Source organism: Pongo pygmaeus, chromosome 7 (assembly GCF_028885625.2).
Source record: "Pongo pygmaeus isolate AG05252 chromosome 7, NHGRI_mPonPyg2-v2.0_pri, whole genome shotgun sequence".
Classification (NCBI taxonomy): Eukaryota; Metazoa; Chordata; class Mammalia; order Primates; family Hominidae; genus Pongo; species Pongo pygmaeus.
Genome location: NC_072380.2, coordinates 39,452,461 through 39,473,712, shown reverse-complemented (window position 1 = coordinate 39,473,712; position 21,252 = coordinate 39,452,461). Strand labels below are relative to the sequence as shown.

The window sequence follows — 21,252 nt, the reverse complement described above, 5'->3', positions numbered from 1 at the left end:
GCAAATATCACAATTCTCAATCATGTGCGGGACTTTAAAAGTTTAACTCATAAAGATATAGAGTAGACACTTTGGGAGGCTGAGGCAGGCGGATCACGAGGTCAGGAGATCGAGACCATCCTGGCTAACACGGTGAAATCCCGGCTCTACTAAAAATACAAAAACAAAATTAGCCAGGCGTGGTGGCGGGCGCCTATAGTTCCAGCTGCTTGGGAGGCTGAGGCAGGAGAATGGCGTGAACCCAGGAGGCGGAGCTTGCAGTGAGCCAAGATTGCGCCACTGCACTCCAGCCTGGGCGACAGAGCAAGACTCTGTCTCAAAAAATAAATAAATAAATAAAAAGATATAGAGTAGAATGATGCTTTCCAGAGACTGGGAAGAGTGGGTAGGGGAATGAAGAGAGGTTAGTTAATAAGTAGATGCAGTTAAATAGAAAGAATAAGTTCTAGTGTTCAATAGCAAAGTAGGGTGACTAATTAATGGTAATTTATTGTATATATCAAAATAGCTAGAAGAGGAGATTTGATGTTTTCAACACAAAGAAATGATAAATGTTTGAGAGGACGGATATTCTAAATACCCTTATTTGATCATCACACATGTATACAGATATGAAAATATCACGTGTACCCAATAAATACGTACAATTATTATGTATCAATAGAATTTTGTCAATAATAATAATACATTTAGACACAGTTTTACCCAAAAAAAGATATAATGGAAGGAGTGCTCAAGTATAAAAATGAATTTTGAACAAATACATACGAATATTCTCTTGTTACTTAGTTTAAGCAAATGCCAATATATTAAGTCTTCTATATGAGGGAAGTGTAGACTATAGAATGAAACAAGGCTTTGAAATTAGATAAATTTGTTGACTAATACCAACCCTATGACTTATGAGGCCTTAGGCAAAGTGATTAAATTATCTAAGTCTTAGTATTTTCATCTGCATAATAGGGATAATGCCTATCTACCTCATAGATAGGTAAGGCTGTGAGTATTAAGTATAATTAAATAAGTGAAGTGTCTAATTCAATTATCTGGCTTTTAATAGGTACACAATAAATCACTGCTAGTATTACTGACACCTGCTAAAGTGTGTCCACTAATTAACTGTATATCTAGTAAATGTAGATCACTTCAGCTACTTATACTCCAGGGCTTTTTAATAAACACATTAAATTGAAATATGTAATTAATTACATGCTTTCTTTGAGAATTAACATAATGTGTGAGATGTACTGTGGATATGCAAAAGAGTTACACATGTGTGCTATTATTAGATTTTGTAAAAATTAATATAATACTCTACTCATATATACAAGAGATTTGTAAGAAATTGGAGATTATATATGAAAACATTTTAAACATAAAGTACCACATGAACTTAAAAGTTTACTAATACAGGCTCAAAACCCAAGTCTGCCACAAACTAGCCATCTGACCATGAGTAATTATCCTTTTTATTACTTAGCCTCTCATCTGTAAAAATGGGAATAATAGGAACTGCCCTGTAGAGATATTGTGAGAATCAAGTAAGTTAATATATGTAAAGTGCTAGGAATGGTCTCTAGAACATAGTAGGTACAATGTAAATATTTATTCATCTTATTATCATTAATCTTAGGCTCTGGGTGACCTACACAAAACATATTGTCCCAGCATACTTGAGAATAGCTGGCCATATGAACAATGAGCCCAAAATAATTATTCTCATATTGTTGTGATAGATGGATGGATAGATAGATAGATAGATAGATAGATAGATTCCATTTATCTATCTATATGGACATATGCATATCAATTATATATATACATATATGGATATGTGTGATTATGTGTGTGTGTGTATATATACATATATATACACACATTCCTTTCAGACCTAATTTGTAATATAATTGCATGTTTATATACATATGAAATATGTTGAGTTTGGGCTATTTTTGTAGGTATATATGTTGAATTTGAGTTGTTTTTAGAACATAAGAGTTAACCCTTAAAAGGTGCTTAGGAGTACCCATAAAAATAATATGTTTTCAAAATTTAATGTCTTATTTTTCACTTTTGACCTTTGACCTTTTAACCTATGATAGGTTACCCACATCATAGGCCATATTTGCAAACAGAAAAACTACAAAATGCTAATGACACCTGCTGTAGTTCTTGTCTGATATATCATCTGCGGAAGATTAATAAGTTTAGAAATCACTGTAGCTAATCAATCACACACTTATAGAATTCTACAGTTTAGAAAACCCTTTCCTATTTCACTTTTTGTCTTTTATTCTTACATCACCCTGTGAAATAAAAGAATAGGCATAATTATTCCCATTTAAAGATGAGAAAAGTAAACTTAGGCAAAGTCAAGTAATTTATCCAAAGTCACACAAATATATATATATATGTATATAATGTTGGTCTCCAACTAGGACTTCTTACTCTTTTGGATGTTAGGGGTTTTTTCCATAAAATCAAACAATTCTAAAAGCAAAACCAAAAACATCTTGTCTAAAACAAAGGCCACTTATTATGTTCTGCTGACATATTTTTAAAGATCCTGGCCGGGTGCGGTGGCTCACGCCTGTAATCCCAGCACTTTGGGAGGCCGAGGCAGGCAGATCATGAGATCAGGAGATCGAGACCATCCTGGCTAACACAGTGAAACCCCGTCTCTACTAAAAATACAAAAAATTAGCCAGGCACGGTGGTGGGTGCCTGTAGTCCCAGCTACTTGGGAGGCTGAGGCAGAAGAATGGCGTGAACCCAGGAGGCAGAGCTTGCAGTGAGCCGAGATAGCACCACTGCAGTCTGGCCTGGGCGAAAGAGCGACGCTCCGTCTCAAAAAAAAAAAAAAAAATCCTTACTAAGTGCTTTCATATTCTTTTGCTAATATATCTTGCAGATTGGATTTGTTATCCTTGATTATCTTTAATTTACACTTTATACTACTTTTACATTTAAAATTACATGTTTATACTTGGTGAACTTGGTCCATTGATAGCTAATTTGTGCTTTAAGTAAATACTAAATTTTCACACTCTTAATATTTAAAATGAAATAAACATAAGCAATAAATAAATACTTTGTTAAAACTTACACAGCTTCTGGATTCATTATACAGGTGGATTCTGAACATTGACATTTCTTTGGGTCATCATATGATATTCCCAGACTGAGTGCCAGCATCTGGGTGACAATAACTGAAAATGCCTCCAGAGTTATCTCCTTGGGGTACTATAATAACAACAAAGAAAATTCTAAGGAAAGATAATTTTCTGAAGGGTGATAAAAATAATTTTCTAATTATGAATATTTTATTATTTTATCAAATGCTAAAGAATTAGGGAGATATGGATCCTTGAACAGGTAAGAAGCTGAAGCTCTTATGAAGTTTTACTGAGATAGAAGCATATTGAGTGTATGCCAAGCTTTGTGATAATTTAACAATTGAACACCTAACATAATTCTTAGGTAGTTACTATCAATATATAAAAGAATTGTTTTGATAAAGAAAATCTACATTACACTGTTGGTTATATGGACCATAAACTTCAACTCATCTAACTTTTTACAAGAGCTCAAATAGTCATTTTGGATAATCCATATCATCTCCCCCAATCCCCAGCTCATGAAATGGCCACTAACCAAATTACCCAATTTAAGTGCTCACCCTGCTGCCTACTAGGAACCTCACTGACACAGTGACTGGTATGAAAAGAAGCCACAGAAAACAGATTCTTCAGATTGCACTATTGGATTAGGCTGTTTATATATTTAACACAGATAACTTCCTTGCGAAAAAGAAATGGGGCATTGGTAATTCATGGTATGCAATGACATCATGATTTCTCAAATTATCACCAAAGCTGGCGTACGATATGATGCAGGAGGAGGAAGATAAAGACATTTAATTGCTATGGTGACAATAGGGATAATAAAGATTTTAGAGTCAATTAATGTCTTATAACAGCCCTAAAGGACGCACATATTGAAGAATAGAAAGGGAACGCTGCAAATGAGCAATGGAAAATGCAAACGGAATCAGAAAGCCTCTGCAGCAGCAATGAAGTAACTCATCTTTAGTCATGAATTGACATGGCTGAGGACCAAGCTGGAACCTACCAGATTTGGTGGGAAAAGCATTAGAATCTGAAACTTGGGAGGCGAACAATTGGAATAACATCTCTTTACTTCCCTTGCCAGCAGAGGAAGCTCTCTCCACCAATAAGAGAGCCCCTGCATTTAAAAAAAAAAAAAAAAAAAAAAAAGTTTTAATGACGATAGCTGGAACATTAGTCTCACTACCCCACATTGCCTCTAGGTCCAAATCAAGAATTAATTCTCAACATGGTCTTGAAGGAGAAGTATCAATGTACTGCTCTGGAAGCGGATAATTTGTACTTTGAAAGGGATTGATCAGACAGTGTGAAATAGAAGGCTGGACTGGAACAAATTTATTGTAATTCATGACTCACCTGGGATTTTGTATTTAATGTGCCAAGTAAAAGCAGGAGCCATGTTAACTGAAATTAGACTTAATGGGAGCCTACTGTCAGTAAGGTCAAAATACTTGAGCTTCCCTGGCATACTGTATGGTGAAAAAGTGCTGAGCTTCAGGAATATGGTAATATTGAATGAATCTACTGTGTGAAACCTGTTGGGTAACTACCCTTGATCAAACATTCAAAGAGAGCTGAGAGGATATTTCCTTCAGGACATTTGGAAATGCTTTGCTGAAAGACACACCAATATTGTCAAAAATCTCTGCTGTTTTTTTTTTGTTGTTTTTTGTGTTTTGTTTTGTTTTGTTTTTGTAGACTGGAGATGAAGGTAGCATAGTGCAATGGATCTTGGTTCTCTGAAACCAATTGGAATTTTTTTTTTTTGAGATGGAGTTTCACTCTTGTTGCCTAGGTTGGAGTGCAATGGCATGATCTTGGCTCACTGCAACCTCCACCTCCTGGGTTCAAGTGATTCTCCTGCCTCAGCCTCTCGAATAGCTGAGATTACAGGCACCCACCACTATGCCTGGCTAATTTTTGTATTTTTAGTACAGACCAGGTTTCGCCATGTTGCCCAGGCTGGTCTCGAACTCCTGACCCTCAAGTGATCCACCTGCCTCAGCCTCCCAAAGTGCTGGGATTATAGGCATAAGCCACCACGCCCAACCCCAACAGGAACATTGGGACCAGGAGTGTTACAGGCCATGCAGCACAGCTTAACTGAGACAAGGTGGGTGCAATTACCACCATAAGCTAAAGGGGCTTACAGATTATCAAAGCTGTTTTGACCTACAGGGATTATGATAATTATTTCAGGGACCCTAAAAATAAAATATATGAGCATCATACTGAAGGTTTTCTTGACATTCTAGGTCTGGTGGCAAAAACTTAACATGAGTTGCTGTGATGCAGATTCCCAGAACTAAACCAATTCACAACCTCAGGGATTCTCAACTAAGTCAGGAACCTGCCATACAGATGAAACTGACTATTCCCCCAAGCCTTCCACAGAGGGACCTGTAGCTACTAGAGTAACTGTGCACACAGGAAAAGAAAATAGCTAGGACTTCTGGGGCTTATTGGATTCTGAATCAGAACTAAAGTTACCCCGAAAAACTGAATACCACCTTAGTCTACTGGTCTAAGTGCAGGCTTATGGAGGTCAGGTAGTCAGAAGAAACTTGTATCAAGTTCATCTAACAGTAAATCCAAAAGAACTTCAGATATGTCCTACTATTATTTTCCAAATCCCAGAATTATGGCTGGAATAGAAATACTAGCACATATTGTCTGCTGACCAATGGAGTGAGACATATTATGATAGGGAGGGCCAAGAGGAAGTGCCTGGAACTGCTCCCAAGATGATAAATCAAGAGTAATATGGCATCCCTTGGGGAATTGCATACTGCTTATATTAGTGTCACCATTAAAGTTTGAAATTGTAAGAGTAATGATACATGTCACATAATCATTTAACTTGTTTGTTTGCCTGGTGCAAAAGCGAAAGATATTGACTGTAAATTATCCTCTGAAACTGATCTGCCTTTCTATACAGCTAGAGCACTCTACCTGCCATCAACAGAAGCCAGTGATGTGCCTCCACCATAGCACTATGCCCCTGTTGGATTAGCCAGTCAATTGGAGATAGGTTTATTACAGTGGACTGCTCATTCATTGAAGGAGCAATGATTTGTCCTTGTGTATCCCAGGTATGGATTTTCCTTGCCTGTCTGCAGTGATTCTAAAGCACCACATTCCTGTGCTTAAAGAATGTCTTCTACATCACCACACACTATTGTTTCTGACCAGGGTCACATCTTGTGGTCTAGTATTTATAGAAATGGGTTCATTACTACGAGATTTACTTATCGCATGCCCTGTAACACAGAAGCAACTGGCTTAATACAAGACTGTAATGGCTGGCTAAAGATTCAGTTGTGGCACTAGCTAAGGAATAACATCCAGAGAGGTAGGAAGGATGTCACTAATGATTTTTTAAATATCCTAAAGCAGCAGCCAAAACTTGGTGCCATTTCCCCCATAGCCATTAGGCTTGAGTCTGAGAACAGAGTGAGTGATGATGAGGAAAAATGAGATGGGAATTGCTAGATAAGTTGCTGCATACTAGCTGGCAGAGGCTGTGGGGACTTACTATACTATATTGGGAATAGCCCCAGGCTGGTGCAGCACTGCATGCAGAGTTACTCTGGGCCTATGGTTTCTGGTATGGTAGGGGTGAATTAGAGGCAGACATTTAACTTTCCCACCATTCTGGGACCATTTGTGAGAGGCTCACTCCTGTCTCATCACACAGGAACCACTGGGAGTGCTGGTAGGGCTAAGCCATCTGGGGTCAGTTGGAGATGAAGAATAGTGGTGGGGCTCACAGTGATCAGCACATGATTCTTTGGGGTTGCTCTTCATTCTGGCCAACAGAGGTGCCACGCCAGAGAGACTAGCCAACAGCATCATACTGCAGGAAACACGATACAGATTCCAAACATACAAAAATACTGCCTAGCCAGGGAAGACAACCTACAATCCTGCTCCACCAGAAACAATCACAGAATCCAGCCAGTATCCCCACCTGATGTTAGAGTCCAGCCAGTGGTCTCACTAGACCACGGAGCACAGCCAACTATACCATTTGACCTCAGAGTACGGGAAGCAACCAAGCCCAACTAGAGAACCCAACACCAAGGTCTGCCTGTCCACAGTTGTAACCAATGGCATCCAGAATCCCAGGTTACAGTAAAAGTAAAGGTCTGTTACCAGAAAAGAACACCTGCAAAAGCTAGAAGATGTGAACATCTCCTCAAATGCATAGGGACACAAGGATTATGAAAAATCAGGAAAATATGACATCACAGAAAGAAACTAATAAAGCTCCTGCAGTGTACCCAGAAGAAAAGAGATTTATGAAATGACTGACAAAGAATTCAAAACAATCCTCTTCTGGGAGATGTTGGTCAAAGAATGGATATTTAAAGATAGATAGGAAGAATACATTCAGGAGTTCTATTGTACCGCTTGGTAACTACAGTTAATGATGATAAATTGTATTCTTGAAAAATGCTAAGAGAGTGGATGTTAAGCATTCTCACCATAAAAATGATAAGTATGTGAGGCAATGCATTTGTTAGCTAGATTTAACCATTCTATAATGTATATAGTCTTCAAAACATCATGTTGTGCATGGTAAAGGCAGACAATTTTATATGTCAATTTAAAAAATAAATGAATTTGAAATAAAAGAAAAAACAATCTTTCTTTACTCACATAGTCATGAATCTTTGTTCCTTTTTTTTTTATCTTCCAGAGCTTTATTGTTTAACTTTCACATATAGAGCTATAATCTATTTATATTTTATCTTTCAAATAGCATCAGTCAGAGTATAGTTTCTTTTATCAAAAAGCCCATCTGCTAACCAGTGCACTACAGTGTTGCCTTTGTAAAAAATTTAGTATATGCCTATACATTTTTTTGTTTCTGAACTCTCTGGTCTATTGGTCTATTTGTCTACCTCTGCTCCTGTCTCTGTCTTAATTACTAAGTGTTTATAATGTCTTGATATCAACTATAACATGTCCCTCAACTTTGTCGTTCTTCAAAATTATTGTGGCTTTGTAAAAGTGTAAGTATAAAAATTGTGTTTTACACTTCCTTGAATTTATCTCCTCCCACAATTTTATCCTATGCCTTGCCTCAGCCACTCATTCTTATGTTTCACACTCTAGCCCTTGTCAACAGATCTTTATCAATAACTGGCACCCCTCCATCATCTTAGTAACTGTATCTCACAGACTGATCATCTGCATTTTTTCCTGATTACTCCTCTAGCATCTCAACTCCAACAATCCATGAACCAGCCAGCACATCTCACTCATGGTTCCAACCACATTTTCACTGTTCCTAACTTCCTTACTAACTTCTCTCTTTCACTCATCAGTTCAAATTCCTTTACATACACCCTGAATTTCCTTGCCATCTTTTCACTTCACAATGACTTGGCAAAAATATGATACATTGGTCTTCAAAATGCTGAGGTAGGAAGATGTCAGGACAAAGATTCTATACCTAGCCCAATTATCAATCAAATGTTAAGACAAAATAAAAGTGTTTTCACTGAAGGGGGTAGGGCCAAGATGGCTGATTAGAGGCAGCTACAGTCCCCAGCTCTCATGGAAAGGAATAAAAATGGCAAGCAAATTCTACACTTTCAACTGAGGTATGCAGGTTCTTACACTGGGACTGACTAGGCAGACGGCTTGACCCACGGAGAGCAAGGAAAAGCAGGGTGGGGTGATGGCCCACCCAGGAGTGGCATGGAGCCAGGGAAGCCAGGGTCCATGGGAAGGGAAAGGAAGTGATGAGTGATTGTGCAACCCCACCTTGAAAACCATGCTTTTCCCATGGCTCTTTGCAATCCATGGATCAGGAGATCCCCTCATGAGCCCATGTCACCAGGGCCTTGGGTCCAAAGCACAGAGAGTGTGGAGCCTCAGGGAAGCAGCCATTTGGGCTCACATGGACACCCAGGAGTTTTGAATACCCTAGCCCCAGGAATTCCTGCCAGGCGGGAGATCCATTCATGCATTCCCGTAGGAAGGGGGCTGAATCCAGGGAGCCAAGTAGTGTCGTTCTGCAGGCCCCACTTCCACAGCACCTCAGAAGTTAAGACCAACTGGCTTGGAATTCAAGCCAGCCAGTAGCAGCAGGCTGGCGACTGACTGAGACAGACTAAGTTCCTTGGGGAAGGAGCGGCCACATCTCTGTGCTTCAAGTTGGCCATTCTAGCCTGCTGTCTCTGGAGACACCAGGTAGTCCAGACCAGAACTCTGATCTCTCCCTAGGATGGAGCTTCCAGGGGGAAGGGATGGCCATAGTCTCTGTGGTTCAGCTAACTATGCCTTTCCAGCCTGCTGGCTCTAGAGAGTTTGGATGGTCTAGACTAGGAGGGCTCCCCCAAACACAGCACATCTGCTCTGTGAAGGGACAGCCAGACTGCTTCTTTAAGCGGGTCCCTGATCCCATTCCTTCTGACTGGGTGAGACCTCCTACAGACAACACCTACAGGAGTATATGGGCTAGTATAAGGTCAGTGCCCTCCTGGGATGGAGCTCATAGAGGAAGAAGCAGGTTGCCATCTTTGCTGTTTTCTAGCCTTCACTGGTGATACCTCCAGGTGTGGGAGAGACTGAGGCAACTAGGGTCTGGAATGAACCCCCAGAAAACTGCAGCAGCCCTATGAAAGAGTGGCCTGACTGTTAAAAGGAAAAACAAACAGAAAGCAACAACAACAACATCAACAAAAAAGGCCCCACAAAAACCCCATTCAAAGGTCAGCAACCTCAAAGATCAAAGGTAGATAGCCCACAAGGATGAGAAAAATCAATGCAAAAACACTGAAAATTCAAAAAGCCAGAATGTCTCTGCTCCTCCGAATGACCCCAATATCTCCCAGCAAGGGCACAGAACTGGGCTGAGGCAGAGATGGCTGAAATGACAGAAGTAGTCTTCAGAAGGTGGGTAATAACAAACTTTGTTGAGCTAAAGGAGAATGTTCTAACCCAATGCAAAGAAGCTAACAATCATAATAAAACAATACAGGAGCAGATAACCAGAATAGCCAGTTTATAAAGGATCATAACTGACCTGATGGAGGTGAAAAACACAACGCAAGAAATTCACAATGCAATCACAAGTATCAATAGCAGAACAGACCAAGAGGAGGAAAAAATATCAGAGCTTGAAGACTATCTTTCTGAAATAAGATATTCAGACAAGAACAGAGAAAAAAGAAGGAAAAGGAATTAACAAAACCTCTGAGAAATATGGGATTATATTAAAAGACTGAACCTACAACTGATTAAGATACCTGAAAGAGACAGGGAGAACAGAACCAAGTTGGAAAACATACTTCAGGATGTCATCCAGGAGAACTTCCTCAACCTAGCAAGACAGACCAACATTCAAATTCAGGAAATCCAGAGAACCCCAGTAAGATACTCCATGAGAAGTTCAGCCCCAAGACACCCAATCATCAGATTCTCCAAGGTCAAACTGAAAATTAAAAAAAAAAAAAAATGTTAAGGCAGTCAGAAGGAAAGGCCAGGTCACCTACAAAAGGAAGCCCATCAGAATAACAGCAGACTTTTCAGTGGAAACCTTGCAAGCCAGAAGAGATTGGGGGCCAATATTCAACATTCTTATAGAAAAGAATTTTCAACCCAGAATTTCATATTCAGCCAAACTAAGCTTCATAAGCAAAAGAGAAATAAGATCCTTTTCAGACAAGCAAATGCTGAGGGAATACATCACCACCAGGCCTGCCTTATAAGAGCTCCTGAAGGAAGCACTAAATATGGAAACGAAAAACAATTATCAGCCACTATCAAAACACATTGAAGTACACAGATCAGTAACACTATGAAGCAACCACATAAAAAAGTCTGCAAAATAACCAGCTAGAATCATGATGACAGGATCAAATTCACACAGAACATTAACTTTAAATGTAAATAGGCTAAATGTAAATAGGCTAAATGCCCAAATTAAAAGACACAAATAAAGAGTCAAAACCCATTGGTATACTGCCTTCAAGATACCCATCTCCCATGCAAAGACACATAGGCTCAAAATAAAGGGATGGCTGGGAGCAATCACACAAGCCTGTAATCCCAGCACTTTGGGAGGCCAAGGTGGGCAGATCACTTGAGGTCAAGAGTTCAAGACCAGCCTGGCCAACATGGTGAAATCCTGTCTCTACCAAAAACACAAAAAATTAGCCAAGCATGGTGATGTGTGCCTGTAATCCCAGCTACTTGGGAGGCTGAGGCAAGAGAATCTCTTGAACCTGGGAGGCAGAGGTTGCAGTGAGCCGAGATCATGCCATGGCACTCCAGCCTGGGCAACAGAGTGAGACTCCTGTCTCCAAAAAAAAAAGGAGATGAAGAAAAATTTATCAAGCAAATGAAAAACAGAAAAAAGTTGGAGTTGCAATCCTAGTTTCTTACAAAACAGACTTTAAACCAACAAAGATCAAAAAAGACAAAGAAGGGCATTACATAATGGTAAAGGGTTCAGTTCAATAAGAAGAGCTAACTATCCTAAATATATAAGCACCCGATACAGAAGTACCCAGATTCATAAAGCAGGTTCTTAGAGACCTACAAAGAGACTTAGACTCCCACACAATAATAGTAGGAGACTTTAACACCCCACTGACAATATTAGACAAATCATTGAGACAGAAAATTAACAAAGATATACAGGACTTGAACTCAGCTCTGGATCAAGTGGACCTGATAGATATCTACAGAAATCTCCACCCAAAATCACGAGAATATACATTCTTCTCATCACCACACGGTACTTACTCTAAAATCAATCACATAATCAAAAGTAAAACACTCCTCAGTAAATGCAGAAGAACTGTAATCATAACAAACAGTCTCTCAAACCACAGCACAATCAAATTAGAACTCAAAATTCAGAATCTCACTTAAAACCACACAACTACATAGGCATTGAACAACCTGCTCCCGAAGGATTCCTGGGTAAATAATGAAATTAAGGCAGATATCAAGAAGTTCTTTGAAACTAATGAGAACAAAGAGACAACGTACCGGAATCTATGGGATGCAGGTAAAGCCATGTTAAGAGAGAAATTCATAGGATTAAATGGCCACAGCAAAAAGCTAGAAATATCTCAAATCAACAACCTAACATGCCAACTAAAAGAACAAGAGAACCAAGAGCAACCAAACCCCAAAGCTAGCAGAAGACAAGAAATAACCAAGATCAGAGCAGAACTGAAGGAGATAGAGACACACAAAAAAACCTCCAAAAAATCAATGAATCCACGAGCTGCTTTTTTGAAAAAATTAATATAATAGATAAACCACTAGCTAGACTAGTAAAGAAGAAAAGAGAGAAGAATCAAATAGATACAATCAGAAATGATAAGGGGGATATCACCACTGACCCCACAGAAATACAAACAACCATCAGAGAATACTGTAAACGCCTCTATGCACATAAACTAGAAAATCTAGAAGAAATGGATAAATTCCTGGACACACAACACCCTCCCAAGACTGAACCAGGAAGAAATTGAATCCCTGAATAAACAAATAATGAATTTTGAAATGGAGGCAGAACTAATGAATAGCCTACCAACCAAAAAAAGCCCAGGACCAGATGAATTTACAGCTAACATTCTACCAGAGGTAGAAAGAAGAGCTGGTACATTTTTACTGAAACTATTCCAAACAATTGAAAAGAAGGGACTCCTCCCCAATTCATTTTATGAACCCAGCATCATCCTGATACCAAAACCTGGCAGAGATACAACAAAAAAAGAAAACTTCAGGCCAATACCTCTGATGAACATCGATGCAAAAATCCTCAATAAAATACTGGCAAACTGAATCCAGCTGCACATCAAAAAGCTTATCCACTATGATCAAGTTGGCTTCGTCCCCAGGATGCAAGGTTGGTTCAACACACACAAATCAATAAATGTGATTCATCACATAAACAGAACTAAAGACAAAAACCACATGATTATCTCAATAGATGCAGAAAAAACCTTTGAAAAAATTTTCATGTTAAAATCTCTCAGTAAACTAGGTAGAAAGAATGAACATACCTCAAAATAATAAGAACCATCTATGGAAAACCCAAAGCCAATGTCATACTGAATGGGCAAAAGCTGGAAGCATTCCCCTTATAAACTGGCACAAGACAAGCATGCCCTCTCTCACCATTCCAATAGGAATACTATGTTGAATACAACATAGTATTGGAAGTTCTGGCCAGGACAATAAGGCAAAATTTTTTTTAAAAAAAAGGGAATTCAAATAGAAAGAGAGGAAGTCAAATTGTCTTTGTTTGCAGATGACATGATCCTATACCTAGAAAACCTCATCCTCTCAGCCCAAGAGCTCCTTAAGCTAATACGCAACTTCAGCAATGTCTCAGGATACAAAATCAATGTGCAAAAATAACTAGCATTCCTACACCAACAACAGAAAAGCAGAGAGTGAAATCATGAATGAACTCCCACTCACAGTTGCTACAAAGAGAATAAAATACCTAGGAATACAGCTAACAAGGGAAGTGAAGGACCTCTTCAAGGAGTACTACAAATCACTGCTCAAGAAAATTAGGGAGGACACAAACAATTGAAAAATATTCCATGTTCATAAATAGAAAGAATCAATATCATGAAAATGGCCATACTGCCCAAAGCAATTTATAGATTGATTCAATGCTATTTCCATTAAACTACCATTGACATTCTTCACAGAATTAGAAAAAGAACAATTTTAAAAATCATATGGAACCAAAAAAGAGTTCAAATAGCCACAACCATCCTAAGAAAAAAGAACAAAGCTGGAAGCATCACACTACCCAACTTCAAACTATACTACAAGCCTACGGTAACTGAAACAGCATGGTACTGGTACCAAAACAGAGATATAGATCAATAGAACAGAATAGAGAACTCAGAAATAAGACCACACACCTACAACCATCTGATCTTCAACAAACCTGACAAAAACAAGCAATGGGGAAAGGATTCCCTATTTAATAAATGGACCTGGGAGAACTAGCTAGCCATATGCAGAAAATTGAAACTGGACTCCTCCCTTACACCTTATACAAAAATTAAGTTTATTGGGCATGGTGGCTCATGCCTGTAACCCCAACACTTTGGGAGGCCAGGGCAGGTGCATCACATGAGGACAGGAGTTCGAGACCAGTCTGACCAACACAGTGAAACCTTGTCTCTACTAAAAATACAAAAATTAGCCAGGTGTGGCGGTGCACATCTGTAATCCCAGCTACTGGCAAGTCTGAAGCAAGAGAATCGCTTGAACCTTGGAGGCAGAGGTTGCAGTGAGCCTAGATTGTGCCACTGCACTCCAGCCTGGGCTACAGAGTGAGACCCTGTCTCAAAAAAAAAAAAATTAACCCAATATGGATTAAAAACTGAAATGGAAAACCCAAAACTATCAAAACCTTTGAAGAAAATCTAGACAATGTCATTCAGGACAGAGGCATGGGAAAAGATTTCATGACAAAAATGCCAAAACCAATCATAATAAAAGCAAAAATTGACAAATGGGATCTAGTTAAACTGAAGAGCTTCTGCAGAGCAAAAGAAACTATCATCTGAGTGAACAGACAACTTACAGAATGGGAGAAAATTTTTGCAATCTATCCATCTGATAAAGGTCTAATCTACAGAGTCTACAAGGAACTTAAACATATTTACAAGAAAAAAAATTAAAAAGTGGACAAAGGACATGGACACTTCTCGAAAGAAGACATTCATGTGGGCAAAAAACATGAAAAAAACCTCAACAGCACTGATCATTAAAGAAATGCAAATTAAAACCACAATGAGATACCATTTCACGCCAGTCAGAATGGCGATTATTAAAAAGTCAAGAAACAACAGATGCTGGCAAAGCTATGGAGAAATAGGAATATGTTTGCTTTGTTTGGTTTGTTTGTTTGTTTGTTTGTTTTTGAGACAGAGTCTCGCTCTTGTTGCCCAGGCTGGAGTGCAGTGGCACGATCTCGGCTCACTGCAACCTCTGCCTCCCGGGTTCAAGCGATTCGCCTGCCTCAGCATCCTGAGTAGCTGGGATTACAAGCGCCTGCCACCACGCCCGGCTAATTTTTGTATTGTTAGTAACGACAAGGTTTCACCATGTTGGTCAGGCTGGTCTCAAACTCCTGACCTCGTGATCCGCTCACCTTGGCCTCCCAGAATGCTGGGATTATAGGCGTGAGCCACCGCGGCCAGCCTGGAACATGTTTATACTGTTGGTGGGAATATAAATTAGTTCAGCCATCGTGGAAGACACTGTGGCAATTCCTCAAAGACCTAGAGGCAGAAACACCATTTAGCCCAGCAATCCCATTACTGGGTCTATACCCAAAGGAATATAAATTATGCTATTATAAAAACACATGCACCTGTATGTTCATTGCAGCACTAGTCACAATAGCAAAGACATGGAATCAACCCAAATGCCCATCAATAATAGACTGGATGAAGAAAATGTGATACATATACAAATGTGATACATATACACCATGGAATACTATGTATGCAGTCGAAAAAAGGAACGACTTTGCAGGGACATGGATGGAACCGGAAGCCATTATCCTCAGCAAACTAACACAGGAACAGAAAACTAAACACCGCATGTTCTCACTTATAAGCGGGAGCTGAACAATAAGAACACATGGACACAGGGAGGGGAGCAACACACACTGGGGCCTGTCGGGGGGCCGGGGAAGGGAGAGCACCAGGATAAACAGCTAATGTATGTGGGGCTTAATACTTAGGTGATGGGTTGATAGGTGCAGAAAACCACCATGGCACATATTTACCTATGTAACAAACCTACACATCCTGCATATGTACCCCAGAACTTAAACGCTGAAGAAAAAAAGTGCTTTCATTGATAAAATAGCTCAATGTTTGCGATTCATACACACTGTGTTAAAAAAAAAATTCAAGAGTTATTCCAGAAAAGTAGTAAAAGATTCCAAGAAAAGGAAGATGGAATTTCATTTTCTGTGGCAGTTGGTTTCACCCATAACAAGTAAAAGAAGTTAGAAAAAAATTCAGTGCTCCATTAGATTCTGATGCCTAAAATATCCTCCTTTGATCATCAAAGCTTTACTGTCATAAGAAATATTTATTTCTTTATTCAATAGTTAATATTATTTATATATTTATAATACTATAAAATGCTGTTTATTTATTTAATTCTTACATCAGTCTCTAGCTAGACAAAGTGCAAAAGCCCTACAGAATTAGTTATAAATTATCTAAATCTTGACAATGGGTATAAGAAACACACAACTACATTACACCTCTTACTGTTCACAGCAAGCAAACAATGGACATTGTTTAACATATATATAGATATTACATAAAATTAAAAATAAGAACCAATATTTAAATATATACATTTAAACATAAGCAACAAGTAGAGAGAGTGGACTCAACATATCAAATATAATATTACCAATATTGTCTACAGTTTATAAATTAAAATAGAGGTAAGGGCATATATATTTTTAAATAAATAAATTTAACCAACAGAAGAACTTAAATGGAAATTATTAAATTCTTAAATAGGACTAAATGAAGGGGTAGACAGTTTTACTATCATTTTTTGCTTTGTATATCTATAGCTTAAACAATTTACCATGTGCATTCATTATTTCAGTAATAAAAAAGTTTACGTATTAGAAATAAAAATAGGTGCTGCAAAATCACATTTTGCAAAAAAATATATAGAAAGAAAGAGCTACAGCAACAGATAAACAGAGAAACACACAAAGTAGAAGATATACATGCAGGTGATGTGTAATGATCAAATCAGGGTAACTGGGCTATCCATAACCTCAAACATATACCATTTATTTGTTTTGAGAACAATCCAAATCTTGTCCTCTAGCTATTTTGAAATATACTATAAATTATTGTTAATTATAGTCACCCTATTGTGCTATCGAATACTAGAACTGGCTAGGCACGGTGGCTTATGCCTGTAATCCCAGCACCTTGTGAGGCAGGCAGCAGCGAGGCAGGCAGAACACTTTAGGCCAGGAGTTCGAGACTGTCATGGCCAACATGTTGAAAACCCTTCTTTACTAAAAATACAAAAAAGTTAGCTGGTTGTTGTGGGTCACCTCTGTAATCTCAGCCACTCGGGAGACTGAGACATGAGAATCACTTGAACCCTGGAGGCGGAGGTTGCAGTGAGCCAAGATCGGGCTGCTGCACTCCAGCCTGGCACAAAAGCAAGACTCTGTCAAAAAATATACATATATACTAGAACTTATTCCTTCTACCTACCTAACTGTAATTTTGTACCCATTACTCAACTTCTCTTCATCTCCTCTTCCCCCTACCCTTCTCAACCTCTGGCAAGCACCATTCTGCTCACTGCCTTTATATACAACTATTATGTGTCAATAAAAAAAATGAATAAAAGTTTCTAAAAACATGTTCTAAAAATTTTTTTATTTAAAACTCTTTTAAGAAAACAAGAAGATATATATATCAATCAAAATGTTAATAGTGGTTATCTCCACCTGGTGGCAAAATGCAAAATTATATGAATTTTCTTATATGTTCCTATATATATACTTAACAAATTTGACATCATTAACATAAATTACTTTGTAAGTTAAAAAAAATAGTACTTAAACTTGTTTTTTTAAAAATGAGTAGGGTGAGAAAATGGCACAAAGAGATGCATCAACTTTTCAATAATGCATTTATTTTTACCCATTATATATATAAAATCACATTTATCCATATTATAAATGCTTAAAATACACATAACAGTTTATTTTACTGTCTTTCAGAGTTCTGAAACATCTTAAGGAATCCTTAATCTGGTTTTTGTTTTGATTTTGAATCTATTTTATCTATAAGAATATTTCTCCAATTTTATGTCTGCAAGCAAAAATCTATTTTGGGTTATAGAAATTTTATTGCAGATAATTTTTCACAATGGATTATTCTATATATCAAGAACAGCATGTGTATTTATGATATTTTTATTCCAACTCCCAAACATAATTAATTGCAACAAGATATTGATCTACAAAATATTCTTCCTTCTACACACTTAAAAATTTTAACAGTAATGGAAAAAAATGCAATCTGTAAATGTAAACATGCACATAAATTGTACAAAATATATACTATAACGTTAAATAATTTTTAAACATGTTAATTTAAAAAATAAGATTAAATAGTTACATACCAATGCAACTCCTGCAGAATAACGAGTAATACACATTGTTCCAGGAAACACTGCTCCCAAATAATCAGGATAATCCATATAACTAAATAAATAAATTTACATTTATAATTGATTTTAACAGACAATTTAAAAATGAGAATTCCTGCTAATAATTTAAGTCTGCAGTTCATAAAATCCAAATCTGAAGCAAATTGAGGTATGATCTTTCCATATGTCCTTAATTGTTTCAAATTTGGAATATTATTTAATATGACGTATTAGTATTAATTAGATTAAACACTCTTGATATCTGAAACATATCCAATGGATCAAAGTTTTTAATGCCTTTAGTGTTCTCATCACATTGGCTATGTTTACCAAAGGCTTTGCTCCAATATTCTGATAAAAAATACTTTGTTGAGTGACAGCGACAAATCGTTTCAATGTATAGATTAAAATATGTTGCTCCCAGGTAGTAAAGTTCAACAGTTTCCAATAGGAGTGCTTTATTGTTTCACACCCAAACATTATTATTTCAGCCTTGAGTAAGGGGCCATTTAAACTGTCATATAATAACAGCACTATTCTCAGAACTTTACATTAACTAATCCATTTAATACTCAAAACAAACTAGTGAAGTAGATATTATTTTTGTCCCCATTGAGCAAATCAAGTATCAGATGGGAAGTATAAGTAACTCTCTCAAGGTAGCACGATTAATACATCCTACTGGAGGATCTGAACTTAGGCAGTCTGAATCCGAGCCATATTCTCAACTACTAATGTATAGATGCTCCAAGCATTTACTGCCTTATTTAGAGCCCCCACCAAAACGAATGAGCCAGGATGTGAGTAAAGAAGCTTAAGAAGCTTGGTATTCAATTCTCAATTTGAAATGCCCCTTCTGTCTCAATTGCACTTCACTTCACAATCGCACTGCCTCTCCACTACTTTTATTCTGTCTCTCTGATATTGTTTATACCTAACCCTTCCAGCATTTGTTTCCAAGTATTTGTTCCTAATGCCCAACATTGGTTTTATGTTCCAACACCTAAGTATTGTTTACTCTCTTTCTCCCTCCCACAGATACTTTAATAAGCCCTTTCTTTACAACTTAGACTTCCCCTAAAATTCTACGCATACTCCTGACAAGCTCAGTAATATAATTTTTACTTCATACTGACACCTTTTGACGTGCCCACTCCACATCAAATCAGTTGTCAAGATCCACCACCTTGCCTTGTCAGTGTTTGTTTCCTCTCCCTCCTTCAAAGGTTCAGCTCCAGTTCTAACTATGAATTCCATACTCTATAAAAGGTAATAATATTAATCCTAAAGAAAAATCTAGCAGACTAAAATTTGGGGGTGGGAGAGACCTTCTACACTATACAGGAAATCCAAAAGTAAGAAGAAAATATTAACAAATTTGGCTATGTGAAATGTAAAAGTTTTCATGTAGTGTTGGGAGCCGAAAGCCTGAGGGTCATGACCAATTCAGCATTCCCCTGGAGGCTATATGATTAAACAGCAAACTGTTTATCATGAATGCAGAATGTGGGCAAACTCACATCTGTACCTGCCACCAGAAGGTATGCTGAGGGCAGTCACTCCCTGGTGCCATGCTCCTTGAGGGTATCTACTGGAACATCTGGAGCCTACTGTTCAAAGAATGCAGTCATGCAGGCCTGCACGAAGTAAAGTGGCTGACCACAACCACACCCTTCTCCCTATCTCCTTTACTCAATAAATATAAAGCGCTCTAGAAGCTCAGGGCCCCTGTTCACTAAAAGCAAGGAGCCCCCGACCCCTTCTTGCAAATATACTCTTTTCTCTTTGTCTTTATTCCTGCGTTCGTCCTCCTTTGTTCAGTCCAGCAAGGTCTGCCGCAAGGTAGCGGAGAAAAAAAAGTTTATAGAAAAATTATAGATATGGAAAAAGTATTTGTCATAAAGACAAACAATAAGTTAGTATCTAAGCATTCAAAAAGCCCTTACAGGCATCCAAATCGGTAAAGAGGAAGTCAAACTGTCACTGTTTGCTGATGATATGATCATTTACCTTGAAAATTCTAAAGACTCCTCCAGAAAGCTCCTAGATCTAATAAAAGAATTCAGCAAAGTTTCCGGATACAAGATTAATGTACACAAATCAGTAGTTCTTCTATAACACCAACAGTGATCAAGCAGAGAATCAAATCAAGAACTCAACCCCTTTCACAATAGCTGCAAAAAAATAAAATACTTAGGAATATACTTAACCAAGGAGTAGAAAGACCTCTACAAGGAAAACTACAAAACAATGCTGAAAGAAATCACAGATGACACAAACAAATTGAAACACATCCCATGCTCATGGATGGATAGAATCAATATTCTGAAAATGATCATATTGCCAAAAGCAGTCTAAAAATTCAATTCAATCCCCATCAAAATACCACCATCATTCTTCACAGAATTAGAAAAAAAAATTCTAAAATTCATATGGAACCTAAAAAGAGCCCGCATAGCCAAAGCAAGACTAAGCAAAAAGAACAAATCCAGAGCCATCATACTAACTGATTTGAAACTATACTATAAGGCCATAGTCACCAAAACAGCATGATACTGGTATAAAAATAGGCACGTAGATCAATGGAACAGAATAGAGAACCCAGAAATAAACCCAAATACTTACAGCCAACTGATCTTCAGCAAAGCAAACAAAAACATAAAGTGGGGAGAGGACACCCTATTCAACAAATGGTGCTGGGATAATTGGCAAGCCACATGCAGGAGAATGAAACTGGATCCTCATCTCTCACCTTATACAAAAATCAACTCAAGACGGATTTAACCTAAGGACTTAAACTAAGACCTGAAACTATAAAAATTGTAGAAGATAACATTGGAAAACCCTTTCCAGACATTGGCTTAGGCAAGAATTTCATGACAAAGACCTCAAAAGCAAA

At 37.9% G+C, this 21,252-nt stretch overlaps 1 protein-coding gene across 23 annotated transcripts in view; it reads right to left on the bottom strand.

Annotated features, from left to right (window-relative positions):
• ADAM32 (ADAM metallopeptidase domain 32) overlaps positions 1 to 21,252 on the bottom strand; it is a 207,246-nt gene that overhangs the window by 109,959 nt on the left and 76,035 nt on the right. For 8 of the 23 annotated variants that reach the window (XM_063668672.1, XM_054499101.2, XM_063668673.1 and 5 more), the window contains exons 10-12: positions 18,327 to 18,408; positions 4,132 to 4,245; positions 3,107 to 3,243 (exon numbers count right to left, since the gene is read on the bottom strand). The exons of 7 other annotated variants lie outside the window; for them this stretch is intronic. In XM_063668672.1, coding sequence (XP_063524742.1) covers positions 3,107 to 3,243; positions 4,132 to 4,245; positions 18,327 to 18,408 — 333 coding nt within the window. The remainder of the gene's footprint in view (positions 1 to 3,106; positions 3,244 to 4,131; positions 4,246 to 18,326; positions 18,409 to 21,252) is intronic. 8 more of the 23 variants (XM_063668689.1, XM_063668681.1, XM_063668683.1 and 5 more) reach the window with 3 other exon arrangements.